The sequence below is a fragment of the Rhinichthys klamathensis genome, unplaced genomic scaffold (genome assembly GCF_029890125.1).
Source record: "Rhinichthys klamathensis goyatoka isolate OS25496 unplaced genomic scaffold, OSU_Roscu_1.1 h1tg000053l_1, whole genome shotgun sequence".
Taxonomy (NCBI): Eukaryota; Metazoa; Chordata; class Actinopteri; order Cypriniformes; family Leuciscidae; genus Rhinichthys; species Rhinichthys klamathensis.
This window is the reverse complement of record NW_026606598.1, coordinates 1,494,452-1,514,887: the sequence shown is the minus strand read 5'-3', so window position 1 is coordinate 1,514,887 and position 20,436 is coordinate 1,494,452. Positions and strand designations below refer to the sequence as shown.

The window sequence follows — 20,436 nt, the reverse complement described above, 5'->3', positions numbered from 1 at the left end:
ACCTGACAGAGGCGCGAATGGAGGCGCGCGGCACCCACGCTAGAGTCCCTCTGATCTGAGAACAGCTTCTGATGCGCGTGAATTCAGCATAGCCAATAGCGTTTCACGAAGCGAACTTAAACCGATCTCAATGCAGCACGTCCTGAAAGCATGAAAACATGCCATTTTTAACGGCTTATCATGAATGGGTGAATGTAATCTTTTGGCAAAAATAGAAGCATAAAATATACTATGTGGATAAGTCTTGTAAACCATAAAATGTCAAAAAAAAATTGAGAAAAGGCTGATTCTGAATCAATAAAATCTTAAAAGTGAATGCAAACCCTGCAGGAGATGATTGTTAGCTGTTTGACTATGTTGCAAAACACATCTTGAAAATATTTTTTAGTAGGGATCATCCAATCCTGTGGATTATTTTTAAATCTTACTCCCTCGTAAAAACTACAGGGTTGAGCAGATGTTGTGTAATATTGTCCCCATCAGTGCTCTAAGAACTTCCACTTTTTGGTCACTCCCTGTGCTGACCACTATTGGGTCACTCCTGTGAAGAGATGACTGCAAGGACTACAGATGACACAAACTCTGAATCAACATTCACCAATGATAAATTTCAAAATATTGTAATCATTATGTTCACAACTTGTAGTAATGATGAGCTCATTGTTTCTGCCTTAAATTTATACATTGATAGCTGACTGAGTGATTTGTACTTTTGTACTTGGACACAGTCACCTCTGATAAAAGATTACACTGTTATTAAACTGTTACAAACACTGTAAATTGTATGTAGACACATGCATTTTCTGTAAAGCTGCTTTGAAACTATGTATTGTGAAAAAGGCTATATAAATAAATGTGTGTGTGTGGGGGGGGGGGGGGGGGGGGGATGTGATGCTACTGGACATGATAAGCCTGCTTATGTAGGCTATTTATTTACAAGTATGAATACAAACCCGGTGCTGAATTCTATCTTTACTATGCAAAATACGGAACCAATAAATTCTGCAATAACCTCCTGCAATTGCTAAATGCTGAAATGGTGTAGGCTCGATGGCTCCGGAGGTAAAATGTGCAAAGTGGGATTTTTTTCTCTTCTCATTAACCAAACTGAAGTAAATAACTTTAAGAAAAACTAAAAAAAAAAGAAAATTAATCCTAGTGACCTGATATAATTTGGCTTTAATACATAACCAGTGACAACATGACAGAACTATATTGTAAAACAAACTGCCCATTTATTCACAAAAGACAATTTATCCAGACTCATCAAAGCTTATGTGTCTCTCAATTTTATCCAATAGAGTATTAACTAGTAGATATTCATGACTTTAAAAGTAAACAATCAATCTTGAAATAAAAAAGATACAATTAATCTGGGTTACACTTTATTTTAATGTGTCCTTGTTACACTGTAATAATACATTTAAGTACTGAGTAATATTAAGTAACATGTACATAGGGTTTTGTTTGGTTTAGGGTTAATTGCATGTAATTATGCATAATTTATAGTTACGGTATTACTATAGTAACTACATGTAACATATATAACAATGACACTAAAATAAAGTGTTACCTTAATCTGTTACACACAATTTTCAAACAAACAAGCTGTTTTAAACTCAAGAAGTTCCCCCTGTGATGATCAAGAATGAAGAAAATGTTGCTTAAATATGCATATGGGTAAAATAAACCGTAAAAAAAACCCCAAAAAACATAGCAAATGGCTGACATTAAGATAAAATCAATTCTGGCTACAACTTTGTTAATGCATATTTTCTTATTATTACGAAACTTCTCTTACATTACACATAGCGACCTTGATATATATATAAAAATGTTTCTTCTTTTTTTTTAAATCCCATAAAACACTCTGATAAAACACTTTTTACTACTAGCATGACACGTCTGCATGGTTCTGTGTGACTGGTGAATCACACAGCCACACTGTTTGGGATTCTTTCTGGAGACAGATAGTAGTAAGGCAGCTTCTTCCCCTCATTTCGGCTCTTGACGGCTTTGGTCACTTCTCCAAGTTTCTTGCGGAATTTCACCATCGCCTCTTTCACAGGTTTCTCGATGAAGTGTTCATCTGGATACATACCTAGAAACAGCTGCAAAAATCATAAATTTCAGAATCTGTCATTGTTCACATAGCACATCTGAGCTTGTGTGTATTCATGTAGATATGCACTTATTTCATACCTCATTTTCTTGAAACTGACTGAGGGCCCACACAGCGCCCAGATGCCAGCAGGAGCGTCCTCGATCAGGCAGACTCTCCACTATGTACTTCATATCCACCTCGCCCTTCTTTGTAGGAGGAGGTTTTCGCATGGTTGGGGGGGAATTTGGAATCCATGAACACCAGTCAAACTGGAGTAAAGAGTCAGAACATGGATATTAGTTTTGCTGTTCGTTTCACTTTACAACAAAATATGCCAGAAACATCATAGTGTGTAATGTCACCTGGCCGAAGTTTACTGCGGCATGTTGTGCAGAAGCAGTGAACATGACGATAGTTAGATACTCCACTAGCTGCTCTTTGGTTTGTAAACTCTTGGGAAACTCTGCAAACAATGACAACTTGTCATCAATATAGGGTTCATTCAGAGGTCAGACACATTTACATAATACACTCAGGCCGGAAATTGAAGGCCAGTAGCCCTATAACTAGTTATAAGTTAAATATTTGCTAACTAAAAGATGTGGTTCAGAACTTGAAAGTTACTGATGATTACACATATTCATTCACCAGTATACTCTTAAGAAAGCCATTTAAAGGGATAGTTTACCCAAAAATGAAAACTCTGTCATATACTCACCCTCATGTCACTCCAAACCCTCAAGACTTTTGTTCATTTTCAGAAATTTTTAACTAAACCGCTCAGTTCATATGGATTAGTTTTACGATCTCTTTAAGAACTTTTTGAAGTGGTAGTTGCATAGCTGTCAATGGAGGTTTCATCAAAAATATCTTAAGTTGTTTTTCTAAGATGAACAAAAGTCTTACTGGTTTGGAACGACATGAGGGTGAGTAATTAATGACAGAATTTTCATTTTTTGAGTGAACTAACCCTTTAACATCAGACTGTCTTATTATTATACAGTATATAAAAAACATACTCACCCTTGGGAAAGTGTTAAATGTATTGAATGTGCACTTGTGGGCTTCAAATTTATTTGAAGTCAAATATTGTTTTTAAAAATGTATGTGCAGATAATATAATGTAAATGAAATAAAGGCCACTTAAGTATACTTAAAGAGTGTACACTTGTCTGACAACATTATATTCAGTTCCCACTAACAGTAAGTATATTCTTTCTATAAAAAGTACTCTTTATAAAGGTATACTCAAGTGTACTCCCTTTGCATCATGCAATTTTTGAATTTGTTTTAAGAATATATTTACCACATTGGTCAAAATCTTGCATTCCAAAACTGCAAACATCTTTCACAAATGCCTGGATCTCTTCATCACCCTGAACTGTCTCATCTTTGTCATAGTAGATGTTCACTACATCTGTCACAAAACTAGAAAGAGAGCAAATCAATATCAAATTACTAAACAAAAAACAAGTTTTAGTTAAGTATTTTTCATTCCTTTTTACAACTGAATGTTTATTCTTCTTTTTACCAGCTATGTAACGTACCTTGTCACAGCCTCCCAGACCCCGCAGCCATCATCTCTGTAGAAGTAGTAGGGCAGTTCCTCCTGGCTGTCCATGCCTCGTTCTTTTATGGCTTCTGGGAAACACAAGGACTTGTATGTGAAGGTTTTCATGGACCTCTGGACCATTTCTACGTGGCCACCTCCACCTGTCCCATTAGCCTGTAATACACACACAGAGATAGAGTACAGAAAAAGTTCTAAAGATTAATAAAATGTTCATCACATTAAGAAAAAACATGGTTCTTTTAAGAACTGATCGCTGAAATGTTCTTTGGAGAACAGAATGGTTCTTCTATGGCATCACTGCGAAAACCCTCATTTAGAACCTTTATTTTTAAGAGTATGTGTTTATGCGTATTCAGACTGTAAGGTTACATCCCAAATCGCATACTTCCCTACTTTATAGTAGGCGCAAAACTGTATGTGACAAAAGAAGTATGTCCGAATTCACAGAACTCATAAACATCTAGGCAAAAAGTACCCAGATGACCTACTTCTTCCGTGAGAGGATTTATGAATGGGAGTGAAGCGACGTAACTTACGCAGTCGCAGGTAGGTCACATGATAATGACAGCATGGCGAATGTAGTTCGTCCAGATTACATTCATACTACACACATTCATACTATATAGAACATACTTTTTAAGCGGTCGTGGAGTACTTAGTTATTCAAAATAAGTACCTACTCAAGAGAGTATGCAATGTTTTCAGTCACTCTTTCTGCATGTTACATAATTATACCAGTAGGTAGCGAGAAGTGACTGTCTTTATGAGTGAATCAATGAATCATTTACTCAGCTGATTTGTTTAAACATACTGATTCTTTCAGGAACAATGAGTGAGTTATTGAATCAACCAATTCGTTCAACAACACTGGCTTTCTCCGAAATCACATACTCACAAAGTACGTAGGCCTACTAAATCAGACTTATTACATTCGTCATGTTGTCATTGTTATGTGACCTACCAGCGGCTAGGTCACATAACTTTTCTACGTGAAGAGCAGCGCAAATTAGCGTCTGGTTTAAGGCATTAAATAATGTTGCAAATACCAGTAAATTGACTAGCGCAAACCTTAGTAAACCACCTTGCCTGATTCAATTAAATACTCTCCTCCCATAAATTTTGCGCCTGAAAGGGAAACTCCTACAAATGCATTTGCAATAATGTCAGCCACAAAAATAACTGTGCCCACGCCTTTTCTGCACAAATTCTTTACTGCGTGTTTTTACTCTTTAGTAAATCCTGACAGGCAAAAGAGGCATTTTTAATGCAAAAAGACGCTGCTGTAAGCTGTTAGTAAATCTGGCCCATATAGAGAACATTCTAGACAGAGTTTGCTTATGGAGGAAGTGAACTGTGGAGAAAGAGAGAAACTAACCTTGTCAAAAAGTCCACACTCACAGATTAGCTGCTCACGAGCCTTGGTGTTAATGGCAATTGTAAAACGGATGTGTGGTACCAGCAACTGGAAGAGCAGAAGATGCCTTTAGAATGTATCATCAACCATGCATAAACATTCAAACCAATGTTATAGAATAAATTCCATAGAGAGAACAAGGAATTACCTTAAAAACAGGATGAACTGCCGGCAGTTGTCTGAACATGGCTATGCCAAAGACCTCAGATATCAGATGTGTCCTGAGAAGATGTGTGACTGTCTGGTGTATGTGGAAGTCTGAAGATCTCACCCAGATCTTGGCCATCAACCAGTCATACTCATCATCAGTTGGAAGGAAGATGGGATTATCCTCTCCTGGTGTCTGATCCAGCTATCCAAATGAACAAGAGGTCATTTTCAAAAGTCATTTGATAGACAATCGTATAAGCCATGGTTTTCAAATTGTGCAAGGGTGTGCATGTGAGACTTCACTATTTCTCATATTCCATTCACTCAATATATGACAAATAAAATCAATATATGACTTGCATGACTTCCTTCCCTATTTACCTTGCACAAAGCTATGAAAATTCAGAAAACTTGTATATGTAGCGCATACACCAGGGTTCCTCAAATCCAGCCCTAGAGGGCCACTGCCCTGCAGAGTTTAGCTCAAACCCTGCTCAAACTCACCTAGCTGTAATTACCTTGATTAGCTTGTTTAGGTTTCTTTGATTAGAGTTGGAGCTAAACTCTGCAGGACAGTGGCCCTCTAGAGCCGGATTTGAGGAACCCTGGCATACACCATGTGGTCTATTTGAATGTGATTTTGGTGCTTGACAGTTACAATTACCATATTCTCATCCCCCCCTCCCCCACCCATCACCCACAAACTTCCTGTAATTTTTTTTGAAAAAAGTATCACGGTTGCCACCACAAAATGTTACGCAGCAAAACTGTTTTCAACATTGATAATAATTAGAAATGTTTCTTAAGCACCAAATCAGCACATTACAATCATTGCTGAAGGATCATGTGGCACTAAAAACTTAATAATCATTAATCATTTTATAAAGACTCCTATGGTGAAAATCAAGTTTTAAATGTTGTTTAAATGTCTATGTGTTTTTAATATGCTTTAAGCAAATTCATCAGTTAAGACCATTGTTGAGTATTTTATCTGCTGAAGACAGTCTAAAAAACGGCGTGTGAAAACCCGCCCCTGTTTCCTCCCGCGTCCCACCACAAACATGTATTTAAGCCATTTCTTATTCCATCTTCTGTCAACATTTATTGCTATGTATTTTTGCAAAAAGCAATGTATACCTACTGATAAAAGCCATTTTATCAATGAAGAGTGTATCACATATAGGCCTGGTTTCACAGACAGCACTTAGATTAAGCCAGGATTAGGCCTTAGTTCAGTTAGGATATTTAAGTAGCTTTTATAAACATGCTTGTGTGCAAAAACATTACTGGTGTGCATCTTGAGACAAAACTTTGGCTCTGACATAAGCCAGTGCAAGTTGCTTCGAGTTAAAATAGCTCAAACATGCATTTTAGTCTAGGGCTAGGCTTAAGCCTAGTGTTCATTGTGTTTTTCATCACTAAAACTGTTTTCATTCTTTGAGAGAAAAAGTGAAATAGAGAGTTTTTTATAGCTGTTTTTCAATAAAACATTTGTCCGCTTTATGTTAAATTGCATGTATTCGTCCTGTTTTAAATCACTTTTGACAAAAGCATCTACTAACTGAACAGTTTGTCTAATTTCAAACGGTAGCAAAAGAGTGTGAGAAAAGAAATGCAGAAGCTGAAATGATCTTATCACGCATTGTGCTGTGAAAACTGGCTGGTATGTTTCCAGCATATGTGCTTGTGTTTAAGTGTAGATACCTGGATGGCAATTGGCATGATTTTGTTCTGAATGTTCTTATACAGAAGACAGATGGGTGCAGCCAAGTATTGAAGAGTGCATGGGTCCGTAGCATTGGCAGTAACACCATCTAATAACTCATAGTCAGCAATAAAGATGTTTCCTTCCTGAAAAGCAAGACATGAACTTGTACTAAAACCATGCACTATCACGTTGGTTGTTCCATGTTGAATCGACACAACCTGTGAATGGCTCATGTGTGTTGCATACCTTGAGCTCTTCTTCCAGCGTGAGACCTCTCTCCAGACTGTTCTCCAGAATCTTTTGTGTGACTGGAAACTTGGCGGGAATTTCTGTGCATTTCCTGATGACCACTGGGTTACAGCCATTCAAGAACTGGTATCCAAACATGAAATCTTCCTTCCAATGCTGCATCACATACTCTGTGCAAATAAAATAGTGTTTGTGGTTAATATATACCTGAAGATACTTTTACCTTAGATAAATTATACACATTCGTATCTCAAAAAAGACATTTTGAACAGCTGTGTGCTTTAAAATTGTCACTCAGAACTATTTGGTATATTATTCTAAATTATAAAGAGTATTAAACCTAACACAAAAACTATATAAATATTGTACTCTAGGTATTTAACAGTTATTAATGAGTAAACAAACAGCAGTGCTGCAAATTCCCAATAGGTGATTCATGCATGATAAGAGATGAAAGTGTTTGTGAGCTGGATAATTGTGTGTCATGTGCAAATGTTCAACAGATCATTAAATAAATGTTAATAACTGACGGTCCAAACCTGATATTGTGTTCTTAATTCTCATGAATATACGCTCAAAGTCTGCAAAATCTCCCCATGAGGACTGGAACATGTGCATGAACTGGTTTACGTAAAGATTCTCGATCCTAAGGAATAGAACACAGCCAAATATAAAAACGCATTACACATGGGCAATGATATATTATATTGCATTATATATATTGCAATGATATATAAAGAGAGATACAGTATTTGGTGATATTATTTTGAGAAATTTTGAGCTAGTTGAGTAAATTAATATTAGGCCAATTTTATGCCATTTTCAATTTTGACACAGGATTTTGGATAGTCTACCCTTGTGAAAAAGAAGTGCACTTTTAAAAGAGTACACTTCATTGCATGTTATTTGCAATTTTGCAAATGTATTATAGTTTAAATTGTATTAAATGCAATTAGTTTTTGACCCATCTTTATATGTAATTTCACACTTCTATTGTCTTTGAAATATAGTTCAGAATGTACTGACTAAGTATTTATGTTAAACAAAAAATATACTTTAATGTCATGTATGTGTACGTATGTTCAGTATGTGGGTGTGAGAAACTGCCTTGGTAACGCTTGTGAAAACGAAGTTCACTTAATTGTACTGATTGTGCAGTGGTGTAATTTAAAAAAAAAATAGACTTTCAGATAAAATACTATCAATGAAATAAAAGTCCACTTGAGAGTATTTAGAGAAAGCACATTTTTATGACTACGTTTCTTAAAGGGATAGTTCTCCCAAAAATGAAAATTAACTCACCCTCAAGATGTTCCAAACCTTTATAAATTTCTTTCTTCTGCTAAACAAAAAAAGAAGATATTTTGAAAAATGTTGGTAATCAAACAGTTGATGGGCCCCATTGACTTCCATGGTATTTTTTTATTTTTATTTTGTATACTATGGAAGTCAATGGGGTCCATAAACTGTTTGGTTACCCAGAATATCTTCCTTTGTGTTCAGTAGAAGAAAGAAATTCATACAGGTTTGGAACAACTTCAGGGTGAGTAAATGATGACAGAATTTTCATTTTTGGGAGAACTATCCCTTTAAGAAACATAGTCATAAAAATGTACTTTCTCTAAATACTCTCAAGTGGACTTTTATTTCATTGATATTATTTTATCTGAAAGTCTTTTTTTTTAATTAAACTTCACTGCACATTCAGTACAATTAAGTGCACTTCGTTTTCACAAGCGTTACCAAGGCAGTTTCTCACACCCACATACTGAAACAGAGAGCTCAACTCCTGCACCTAATGCATGAAAAATGTTTTGTTGTTGTAATAGTCAGCGTGTCTGCATATGGGTGATAAGCACGTAGGCTACATGCTTGTGACTGAGAAAGACACTTCTCAAAACTATTTATATCAACAACACAATCTACTGAATCTGCAATTTCCCCCTTTTAACAGTCACACTAATGGCTACAGGCTAACACATTTCGGCGAGGCCTGTGCAAATGTATAATACCACAAAAACAATGCATATGTGTATTCAGACCTTGTTAGAGATACATGCAAAACACAAACAGAGTTCTAAAAGAAACATGCAAATGTGCATAAATACAAACAGACGTTCCCTTTATGTAAATAACAGTGATCTGACTGAACAGACCAGAAAACGAAATTAATCTTACGCTTTGCTGTAGTTGAGCACAAAGTCCACTCCTTTCTCGCTGTCAAACTGAATGTCTCGTGGAAGCTCACAATGGGCTTTGGCATCTATACTCATAGGGAAGCCAGGATGCCACTCCTTCCATCTTCAACACGAAGAACAACATCATGTTTTAAAATGTAAAATTATTTTACATCAGCACCAAATCATTTATTGTCAATATTACGAAATAAATAGAAGGTTCCGCTTTTAAGAAATGGATTTCCTGGGCAGTGTGGTCAAATATGTGGTAATGATGATATCATCGGCAGAGGTTTCAGATTCAGTCCCGTGAGTTACTAGACAAATGCAGATTTCTATTCCTATAATTCTGTTCCTATAATTATAACTCAACCCTGGGTTATTTCCTCTCCTTTTAAAGGGATAGTCTTCTACCCAAATAAAACTTCTTTAAAATATCTAAATATATCAAAACAAAATATTTAGGCCTACTCTTTTGTGTTCCACAGCAGAAAAAGGTCTTACAGGTTTGGATCGACATGAGGGTGAATAAATGTGTCTATAAAGGTGTGAAATGATGCAGTGTTAGAAAATGGCGCCCAGTTGTTTGGCAACAAACTGAACAGTGCTTGCTTCATTAAATATTCAAACACTTTGTACTGTCACAGAAACGTTCACGTGCTGTATTTTGCTTTCAAAACCAAAATGTCAAACAATGGTGGAAAACATGTTAATTAGTGAAGAGAGTGCTTTATTCTTACGATTATGGTCAGAACAGTGTATTCAGGACAAACTTGGTACAATCAAGAATATAAATTCAATCGATGCGCAAGAGTGAGATAGAATGTTATTTAAAGGGGTCTTATTATGCCCTTTTACGAAGTCTTGATTTTATTTTTGGGGCGTACTAGAACATGTTCTCTTACGAGAGGTTCTCTCGTATTGCGTAAGCTAGCTTACGCTGCGGGAAAGATTCATCTTTTCTGAGAAATTGAAGCCAAAAAATTATCCTATAATTTTGTATCCATTGTCAACGCAGTTCAGCTGCAGCCGACCATGAGCAGGCTAGCTAGCAGCTCATTGGTTCGCTCACAGAGAACTGCTTAAGCCTATGAGGAGACGCGAATGAACTCTCGGCCAATGAGAGTCTGACCTGCTCTCATTGCGTCAGAGCCCGCCGAAACGGGCGTGGTCAGAGAGTATAAATTCGCCTCTCAGGCTGCAAACTCTGATTTTCATCTCTTCAGCGAGGCTACACGCATCTGCTGATCCTGAGAGAAGCCGCCGTCGTCGAAAAGGCAACTCTAGCGAGCATCTGGGAGACTGAGGAACCCGGCCGTCTTCGCCACCTTTAGCCGTCCTGCGAGCTAGCGCCATCCGACGGATTTATATCCTTTTTACCAAAAAGCTTCTTGTATTGTGTATTGTATCTAAAAGAGCCGAGCGTCTTTGTAAAGATGTCTCGTATTTCCTCCTGCGGTTCTTGCCGCGCTCCCCTCGAGACTGGAGACTGCCACGTAATCTGCGCTCTCTGTCTCGGATTGGAGCACGCCGAGCTCGCCCTCGCCGATGGCGGCTGCGATCTCTGCGAGGAGATGCCGTTGTCGACCCTGCGGGCTCGACTTCAGGCCACTAAAGTTGCTTCCGCGCCGCCTCTGACTTCGCCGCGGAAGAAGAAACGCCGCTCTCAGAGGCCGCCGGAACCCCAGCTGGAAGCGTTCATTCCGCCGGAGCCTGTCGTCTCCCGCTCTCCTTCTCCGCCGCTTCCGGACATACAGTTGCCGCCGAGTGGCCGCTCTGTCGCCTCCGATGACGCCGCGGACATCAAGGAAACCTGTTCGCTTCTCGCTTCAGACAGTGAGGAATGGTCCGGTTCTCACGCCTCTTTGGCCCGAGAATCCTCTGGGACCCGCACTGGAATCGAGAAGGAATTAGTGCGCCTCCTCTCACAGGCCGTCGAACGCCTCGGGCTCGATTGGTCTCCTCCCCCCGAGCAGACCATCAACCGTATGGACGGCAGCTACTTCCGCCAGCGCTCGACTCCCGTCACTAAACGGGCCGCGCCCTTCCTGCCTGAACTGCACGCGGAACTCACGAAGTCCTGGAATGCCCCGCTCTCTGCCAGAACTAGCTCCGACTCTTCCGCCCCGCTTCGCGTTGTGGACGGAGCCGCAGAAAAGGGCTATCTCTCCATTCCCCCTGTAGAGGACCTGGTCGCCGCACATTTATGCCCGCCCTCCACGAGATGGCGCTCATCACCTGTGCTTCCTTCTAAAGCCTGCAGAGCGACTTCGAGCTTCCACGCCCGCGCTTACTCAGCCGCAGGCCAAGCAGCCTCTGCACTCCACTCCATGTCCGTCCTTCAGATTCTACAGGGCGATTTACTGCGTGAGTGGGACGAGAGCGGAAAAAATCCCCCCTCAGTCGCGGATTTGAGGAGCGCCACGGACATTGCCCTTCGCGCTACAAAACCTGCTGCTCAAGCCCTGGGGAAATGCATGGCCGCCATTTGTGTGTCTGAAAGACATTTGTGGCTCACACTCGCCGACATGGGAGATTCTGAGCGCGCCGCCTTTCTCAACGCCCCGCTCTCTCCATCCGGCCTCTTCGGATCTGCTGTCACGGGTATCGTTGACCGTTTCTCCGAAGTGCAGAAAGCCTCCCAGGCCATGAATCTTTTTCTGCCTCGTCGCGCTAGCTCCTCTGCAGGCCGCTCACGTGACCAGCCTCCTGCACGAGCCCCACCCCAGCGCCCAGCTCAGCACAGTCAGACTTCTCAGCGACGCCAGGGCGGCCGCCCTCGTTCTCGCTCTGACAGCCGCCACAGACCGCCGCCTCCCCGGGGGCCTCGGTCCAGGATCACGCTGAAACCTGATCACTCAAAGTCTGCCTAGCACAGCTGAGGAAAAGACGGCGCTCTCCCGCCGAGGCCGGACCGCCGTCAAAGTTTCGCCCTCTGTTAGTCCCCGCTCACGCGGCTACTACAGCAGTGTACCCCGCCATTACCAAGCCGGTCCCCTTTCCCGCTTGCATGAGCAAAAACGCCGTTTTCACGGCGACCCAGAGAAATGTCAAAAAGAGCATAAAAGCCTCACGTGTAGAAAATGTGCCCACAACACTGTGTTCACTCATACACAAAAGCATTTCAGTTCCCGTGTGTCTCACAGAGCCCACTCTCATAAAGCGGTTCCAACCCGCTCGAGTTTTAGAGTGCATAAGCGCGCCCACGAGCCCGTGTGCACGTCCCACCTCTGCTCACTCTGTTACACGGCCCTTAAACTCCTCTCTGAGTGTAAGTCCCGCTGTCATAAACACTATGAGCGCGCCCGCGCGGCCCGCTGTGTGCAGCAACGGGGACCATGTAGCCATTCACCCCTTAACGTTACGCTTCAAAGCGTGGGAAGCTATTCCGGGAATTTCCCAGTGGGTGCTAAACACAATAAGGCTAGGCTATCGCTTACAGTTTCACCGCCGCCCTCCACGTTTCCGAGCGCGGCTAGAAACTATTGTGAACCCAGAAGCAGTGACTCTGCTCCGTTCAGAGATAGCAAAACTATTGTGCAAAAGGGCTATAGAGAGAGTTCCTCTATCTATGAGCGAGTCGGGGTTTTACGGCCGTTATTTTCTGGTTCCAAAGACGGCGGCCTCAGACCAATCTTAGACCTCAGATTTCTGAACAAAGTTCTCATGAAGAGACCGTTCAAAATGCTCACTATCAGAAAACTCCTCGCGCATGTGCGCCAGGGGGACTGGTTCATTTCACTAGATCTGAAAGATGCTTACTTTCAGATTCAGATAAATCCCCTTCACAGGCCATTCTTACGTTTCGCCTTCGAAGGCCAGGTTTATCAATACACCGTCCTTCCGTTCGGCCTATCCCTAGCACCCCGCACGTTCACGAAGTGCATGGATGTGGCGCTCGCCCCCCTGCGGAGTCAGGGGCTGCGAATACTGAACTATTTGGACGACTGGCTGATTTTGGCACAATCACAGAGAGAGCTACTGTCTCATCGTACAGTTCTCCTCGACCATCTGAAAGGTTTGGGCCTCCCTGTCAACTGGACAAAGAGCGCACTTCAACCCAGTCAGACTATCTCCTTCTTGGGTATAGAGCTAGACTCGGTCTCGATGACGGCTCGTCTGTCTACACAGCGCGCGCGCCGTGTTCAGCGTCTCGCCGCATCTTTTCAGATGAACAGACTCACACCTCTGAAAACTTTTCAGAAGGCGCTGGGTTACATGGCCTCAGCCTCCGCAGTGCTCCAGCTGGGGTTACTGCGCATGCGCCCGCTTCAGTTCTGGTTGAAGAGCCGTGTGTCTCACCGCGCGTGGACCACGGGCCGCCAGCTGATAAAGGTAACGCAGACCTGTATCACAGCTCTGCAGCCATGGACCATGGCAGAATGGTTTCAGCGGGGCGTTTCCATGGGGACCTTTTCTCGCCGAAAAGTCATTTCGACAGACGCATCCAACACGGGTTGGGGTGCGGTCTGCGAGGGCTCACCGGCCTTCGGCCCCTGGTCAGCTCAGGAGAGTCTCCTCCACATAAACTGTTTGGAGATGCTGGCGGTCGAGAACGTGCTCACGCGCTTTCTTCCGCGCATTCACGGTCACCACGTGCTGATCCGTTCGGACAATATAGCCGTGGTCTCCTATCTAAACCGTCAGGGCGGAGTCAGATCCAGAAATCTCTTCCGGCTGACAGAACGCATCTTAGTTTGGTCCCAGTGTCACCTGCTCTCACTCAGAGCGACGCACGTGCCGGGCCATCTGAACGACGGTCCAGACAGTCTGTCCAGGAACCCCATTCCCCCCGGGGAATGGTCCCTGCACACTCTTACAGTCCAAAAGCTGTGGCGAATATTCGGCAGAGCAGAGGTGGACCTCTTCGCCTCAGAAGAGAACACCCACTGCCCAATATTTTTCTCAAAGAGCGAGGACGCGCTAGCCCAGACCTGGCCCAGCCGCCCGCTTTATGCATTCCCTCCGGTTTCTCTGCTACCGCAGGTGCTTCAGAGAATCAGGGAAACACGCCACTCGGTGCTCCTCATAGCCCCGCGTTGGGAGGGTCAGACTTGGTTTCCGGAGCTCACTCAGCTGTCACAGACAGCCCCGTGGCCCATTCCAGTCAGAACAGATCTCCTCTCCCAAGCTCGCGGCACGATCTGGCATCCCCACCCAGAGCGCTGGGCGCTTCATGCGTGGGTGATCAACGACTACCCGTTGCTTTGCCAGAGGGAGTGTTAAACACGATCATGCAGGCTAGAGCGGCTTCTACTAGAAGGCTCTATACGTCTAAATGGTCTGTGTTCTCAAAATGGTGCACCGACAGAAATTTGGACCCACGGTCATGCGAGGTCCCTTCCTTGCTAGTTTTTCTCCAAGAGATGCTGGACAAGGGCAGGTCCCCGTCCACTCTCAAGGTGTATGTGGCAGCCGTCGCGGCGTTCGCTGTACCCCGGCGCGGCCAGTCACTGGGCAAAGATGGCTTAGTCATCCGCTTCCTCAGGGCAGCTAGAAGGATGAACCCCCCACGCCCCCCTTCGGTGCCGATTTGGGACCTTTCCATAGTTCTCGAAGCTATGAAAGCCCCCCCATTCGAACCGCTAAACACCGTGGACCTCAAATACCTTTCGCTCAAAACCATTTTTCTGCTCGCGCTCGCGTCAGTGAAGCGTGTGGGAGACCTTCACGCGCTGTCCAGTAGCGCTTCCTGTCTGGAGTTTGGGCCCAATGACTCCTTAGTCGTTCTCAAACCTAGACATGGTTATGTCCCAAAAGCGATTGGTACCCCGTTCAGGGCACAAGTTATTTCCCTATCGGCTCTGCCTGCATCCGATAGCGAATCTGACTCTAATCTCCTGTGTCCGGTCAGGGCCCTGAGATTATACTTTACTCGCACTGCTCCGGTCAGACGAGCTGAGCAGCTTTTTGTTTCGTTCGGTGGGCGCACCAAAGGGTTGGCCGCCTCGAAACAGACTCTGTCCAGATGGATAGTTGATGCCATTGCAGCCGCATACGCATCAAAAGACCTGCCATGCCCTCTGGGCATCAGGGCTCATTCCACTAGAGGCATGGCCTCATCGTGGGCGTGGTCCAGCGGAATTTCCATTCATGACATTTGTGTGGCAGCGGGATGGGCTTCCCCCTCCACCTTTGTCAGATTTTACAATCTGGAAGTTCCCGCCTTGCAGGCTAAACTACTAGCTGTCTAGTATGTTACAGCTCTTCTGGTTGAGCTGCACTATAGGGAGTTATTCACTCAGACCGGTTTCGCTCTGTCCCTCTCTATCATGTGCTTATGTACTTCACAATCCCCGGCCCGCTCTGCTGGCCTTTGTCACATGTTCATATATTATTCCCACTCATTAGGGTTCCCTGGGGTCCCCCCTGGGACTCATAGTGGATGCTTAGCACGCACGGCGTTGACCAGGTGTTCCCGCAGCGTAAGCTAGCTTACGCAATACGAGAGAACCTCTCGTAAGAGAACGAATCGGTTACCTAACGTAACCTCGGTTCTCTCTAGATGAGGGAACGAGTATTGCGTTCCTGGCCGTGCTTGTGCTACTAGCGTTCTCGCTTCATTCTATGAAAACCAGAGTTTGCAGCCTGAGAGGCGAATTTATACTCTCTGACCACGCCCGTTTCGGCGGGCTCTGACGCAATGAGAGCAGGTCAGACTCTCATTGGCCGAGAGTTCATTCGCGTCTCCTCATAGGCTTAAGCAGTTCTCTGTGAGCGAACCAATGAGCTGCTAGCTAGCCTACTCATGGTCTGCTGCAGCTGAACTGCGTTGACAATGGATACAAAATTATAGGATAATTTTTTGGCTTCAATTTCTCAGAAATGATGAATCTTTCCCGCAGCGTAAGCTAGCTTACGCAATACTCGTTCCCTCATCTAGAGAGAACCGAGGTTACGTTAGGTAACCGATTCGTTTTCATGCTTGATTGTTCAAAAAACGCATTATTTTTCACATATTTTGCATTATTACAGCACCTCTCTCCCCAGTCTGGCTCGAACACGCTGATTTCGATGAAGCCCCTCCTTCCGAAATACGAAATGTGCTGTGATTGGTTAGCTGGCCTCTCCATAACTGCGAGTTCTTCTCTAGTGTAAATATTAATGATGGCGTCAATTTCAATCCAATTCCAGCCCGATTCAGACCCTGACAATGGTAACGAACAAGAGGACTGTGCCGAACGGATTTCATGCACAGACTTTACAAGAACGGATTTCACAGGACGTTTCAGAGTGGTATGTTTTTTGTAATTTTCTTATACATTATAGAAACGATGTCATATACCATTTAATCGTGATATTTGTCGGAAAACTAAGATAATACAAACCATGGTTAATTTTCCTAAGGAGAGATTACAATAAGAGATTACAGAAGCTAGCAAACAAGCTGTTCTCCATAAAATGTGCAGCACACAGATAAACATTTGGGTTTTAATGTTCAGGAACAGTGTTTAAAATAAATTTAAACCACTCTAAGTTCGTCAGCCTAAGGAAGGTCAAAAAAATAAATTTTGGAAATGGGGTGGACAAAACAGCGTCTCTTTGACATAGCCACAACAGTCTTCTCTAATGCCTCGTCCCCCTTTTTTGCATATTTCGTGGGCGGGAATTATTTAAATGAGTAACCTTATGACTTCATCGAGTTGTAGTTCTTGAAAAGGGGATTCTGTTTAATAAAATATCTCCGTTTGGAGTGGACTTTGAGCGTTGTAACCTTGCAGATCTTTTTTATGCTTTTCAGTTCCCCAAAGAAGAACCTAGTAAACAGTTCTTAAAATAATATTTTTTTTCTAAGTGTGAAGAACATATCAATAATCTAAAGAACCTTTTTCCACTATAAAGAAGCTTTTGTGCAGTCAGTGGGAAGGCCATGAATGTTAAAAGGTCTTCATGGAACCATCGATGCAAATAAAGAACCTTTTAAGAGTGCAGAGTACGAACTCTGAAATACACAGAATTAATACCAGGGTAAAGATTAAACAGTGTAAAAAAAAAGTGTTATAGTAGGCTATATATATATATATATCAAATATTATTTTAATAATTTATATTCCTGACTGTATCATCCAGTTTGTCCTGAATATACTGTTCTGACCATAACCCTAAGAATAAATCCCACTCATCACTCCAACTAACACGTTTTCAGTCATTGTTTCCCCTCAAACTCTGAAACAAAATGCAGTGCGTGAAAGTTTCTGTGACTGTATAAAGCCTATGAAAATGAGGCAAGCGCTGTGAGAAGAGGAAAACGAATGGTCTGTTGAAATCGTAGACTTAACCACATGTGCATTTATGAGGAAAGAGCATTTTTCCTGGAGACCAGAACTAGTACAGCGGTTAACCTCTTTCTAAAAGTTGCACCAAACCTGTATGTCTTCTGTCTCTGTTCTAGTTCTTTGTGCCTGTGTTGTTTCGCCAATCCGGTCTTGTCATGCTGTGGCAATCGAGCTGAAGCACAGCAAACATTGAAACATTATATTATGATAAAGTTTAGCGCTCTATTACAGGAAAAAATGTGCACAGACAATCAGAACCTACCCCTGCCATCTCGGAGGACCACCTCCTTGTCATCAACTAACCAGCGAAAGCAGGGAAACTCAACGTAATCTCCATAGGGTGTCTTCACCGTGACATATTTGCAGTACCAGTCATCGTGCACCCAGTATTTCTTCTTTTCGATTTTCAACAGCTCAATTTCACCCAGGTCCTCTCCGACACTGATGTCATATGAGTCCACCTTGAATTACACCATATGTAAGATGTTATTTAAAAACAGTTGCTCAAAAAAGACATGCATAGTTTCAAAAGACAGTCTTACAGTACATATAAGTCTTCAAATGACACATGCAATAGTAAACTTTAACTGTGACAATAAAGATGTTGTGTTGTTATGAAGAGATTTTGGTTGTTTTTGATTAGTCATGAAGCCATAATCATTAAATATGGGACAAAACATTCCCAAAATTTGATCTGCCATTTTTAAAATAGCAATTTCCATTTTGATCCACCTATTTTTTCCTAGCACTTATTAATCAGAATACTTGTGGTCTATATATGCTTTGAGTTAAATTAATCAACAGCCGTGAAAGAATACCAGCTATAAAAAAGCCAATAAAGGTTTGCACATTTAATTCACGAAGAGAAAGGCAATTCATTTCTGCCATGCAATTTTTTAATTGCACAATACATTAAATATAATTCAGATACAATGGAACAAACTCTTTAAAAGGATCTCAAAGGTCTAATATATAGCTATACATAATCTTTGGATATAGGGCTACACTATATTTGGCAACACTTTATTTTACAGTGTTATTGTTAAATATGTTACATGTAGTTACCATAGTAATAAATAAATTATGCATAATTACATGCAACTAACCCTAACCAACCCCTAATCTATCCCTATAGTATATGTAATTAATATTATACAGTACATAATGTATAATTACAGTGTAAAAAGACACCTTAAAATAAAGTGTAACCCTTTATTTTAAGGTTTTCTTGTTACAGCGAAATAATTTTACATTTAATATAGGGCTAGGGTAAAATTAACCACGGTTTTATTATAGTAAAAGTGTAGTAACCATGTTTCTTTGGCAGATTGATTACCATTTCTATAACCACAGGTTTACTACAAATACCATGGTCAAGCTATGGTTAGTGTAGCAAACTGGTTTTATTTGTAGTGGTTAATTTTCGTAAGGGTAGTTGCATGTAATTACATGCATAATTACATGCAACATATTGTAAAATAAAGTGTTACCGCATATTTATAGCAGGTAATACATTAGTTTCTTACCGCTCCTCTCTCAAAGTCATTATAGAGGGGTTTATCCAGGAGGGTTCTCTCACTGCATCCCTCAGATCCCACCAGGGTCAGGTAAATGTAGTCATCTGTTCCAGCAAACCACTGAGTGCCAGTGGCGATAGTCACTGTGTAGTTGGGCATCGTCAAGCTGCAGATGAGCTCGGCGAGTAACTCGAATGCACTTTTCAAGAGTCGCACATAGACTGCATTTCCTCTTCTCTCCCCCCTCTCTCTCCCATTCTCTCTTTAACTGACTCACACAAGCCAGCCACTGACTTCGCACTTATCACACACGGAAATATGTAGATGTGATCATGGTTAGATTTGCGGTAGGATTCAACCAAGTTACTTAGAAGTATAAGTGAACTGAACTGCATCACACACTTTATTAATTATTCTAAATCATCTCGACATATTACACAAGTCCGGCATGGCATGCTTATCAGATATTTTAGTTCTCGTTTATCTTAAAGGCTAGGTGTTACTTCACGCTTATCTTTTAATTTGACTCTTTTTTTGTCCTGCGGTTTACCAGCTGTCACTGCTGAAAAAAACATCCAAAATGAGGAGTTTTTCTAAATAATTTTATTTCTTTCTTCTTTTTTTTTAAATTTAAATAATCTACCAATAAAAACTGTTTTTTATGTTTAATATATATTTAATATATAAAATGTATATTAACGTTAGCCTACCGTTCAAACGTTTGGGGTTGGTAGGATGTTTTTTAATATTGTTAAAAGAAGTCTCTTGTGCTAAAATAAATACATTTATTTAATCAGAGAATACAGTAAAAAACAGAAATATTGTAAAATATTATATCAATTTAAGATAACTGCATTCTACTTTAATATAGGCCTATTTTAAAATGTATTATTCCTGTCAGCATCATTACTCCAGTCTTCATCACATGATCCTTCAGAAATCATTCTAATATGCTGATTTGCTCCTCAATAATCATTTATTAGTATCAATTTTAAAAACAGTTGTGCTGCCTTATATTTTTGTGTAAACATTGATTTTTTTCAGCATTCTAATTTTTTTTTTAATCTTACTGACCCCAAACTTTTAAATGATTGTAAAGTGCTTTAATGGCTCTCGAATAATATTTTTTTTTCAAGACAGCCAACTGAAGGGGGGAAAAAATGACAGTGGGCTCTATACTTTTCTTTTCTTTTTTTACTTGGACGGTAATTGACGTATCTGCTATAAGCAGTGTTTTGTTTATAACATATTTTCCAGTCAAATAAGAC

The 20,436-nt window shown here is 41.5% G+C and overlaps 1 protein-coding gene across 1 annotated transcript; it reads right to left on the bottom strand.

Annotated features, from left to right (window-relative positions):
* Window positions 1-1,534: 1,534 nt before the first annotated feature.
* On the bottom strand, window positions 1,535-19,405 carry alox5a (arachidonate 5-lipoxygenase a). Its single transcript, XM_056248091.1, has 14 exons — window positions 19,178-19,405; window positions 17,914-18,112; window positions 17,742-17,823; window positions 9,377-9,499; window positions 7,738-7,844; window positions 7,196-7,368; window positions 6,946-7,092; window positions 5,240-5,443; window positions 5,053-5,139; window positions 3,652-3,830; window positions 3,411-3,532; window positions 2,467-2,567; window positions 2,203-2,373; window positions 1,535-2,111 (listed from the first exon to the last, which is right to left on the bottom strand). Exons 1-14 carry the CDS (start codon window positions 19,325-19,327, stop codon window positions 1,932-1,934), a joined length of 2,025 nt encoding a protein of 674 aa, XP_056104066.1. The 5' UTR covers window positions 19,328-19,405; the 3' UTR covers window positions 1,535-1,931.
* Between the last annotated feature and the right edge of the window lie 1,031 nt (window positions 19,406-20,436).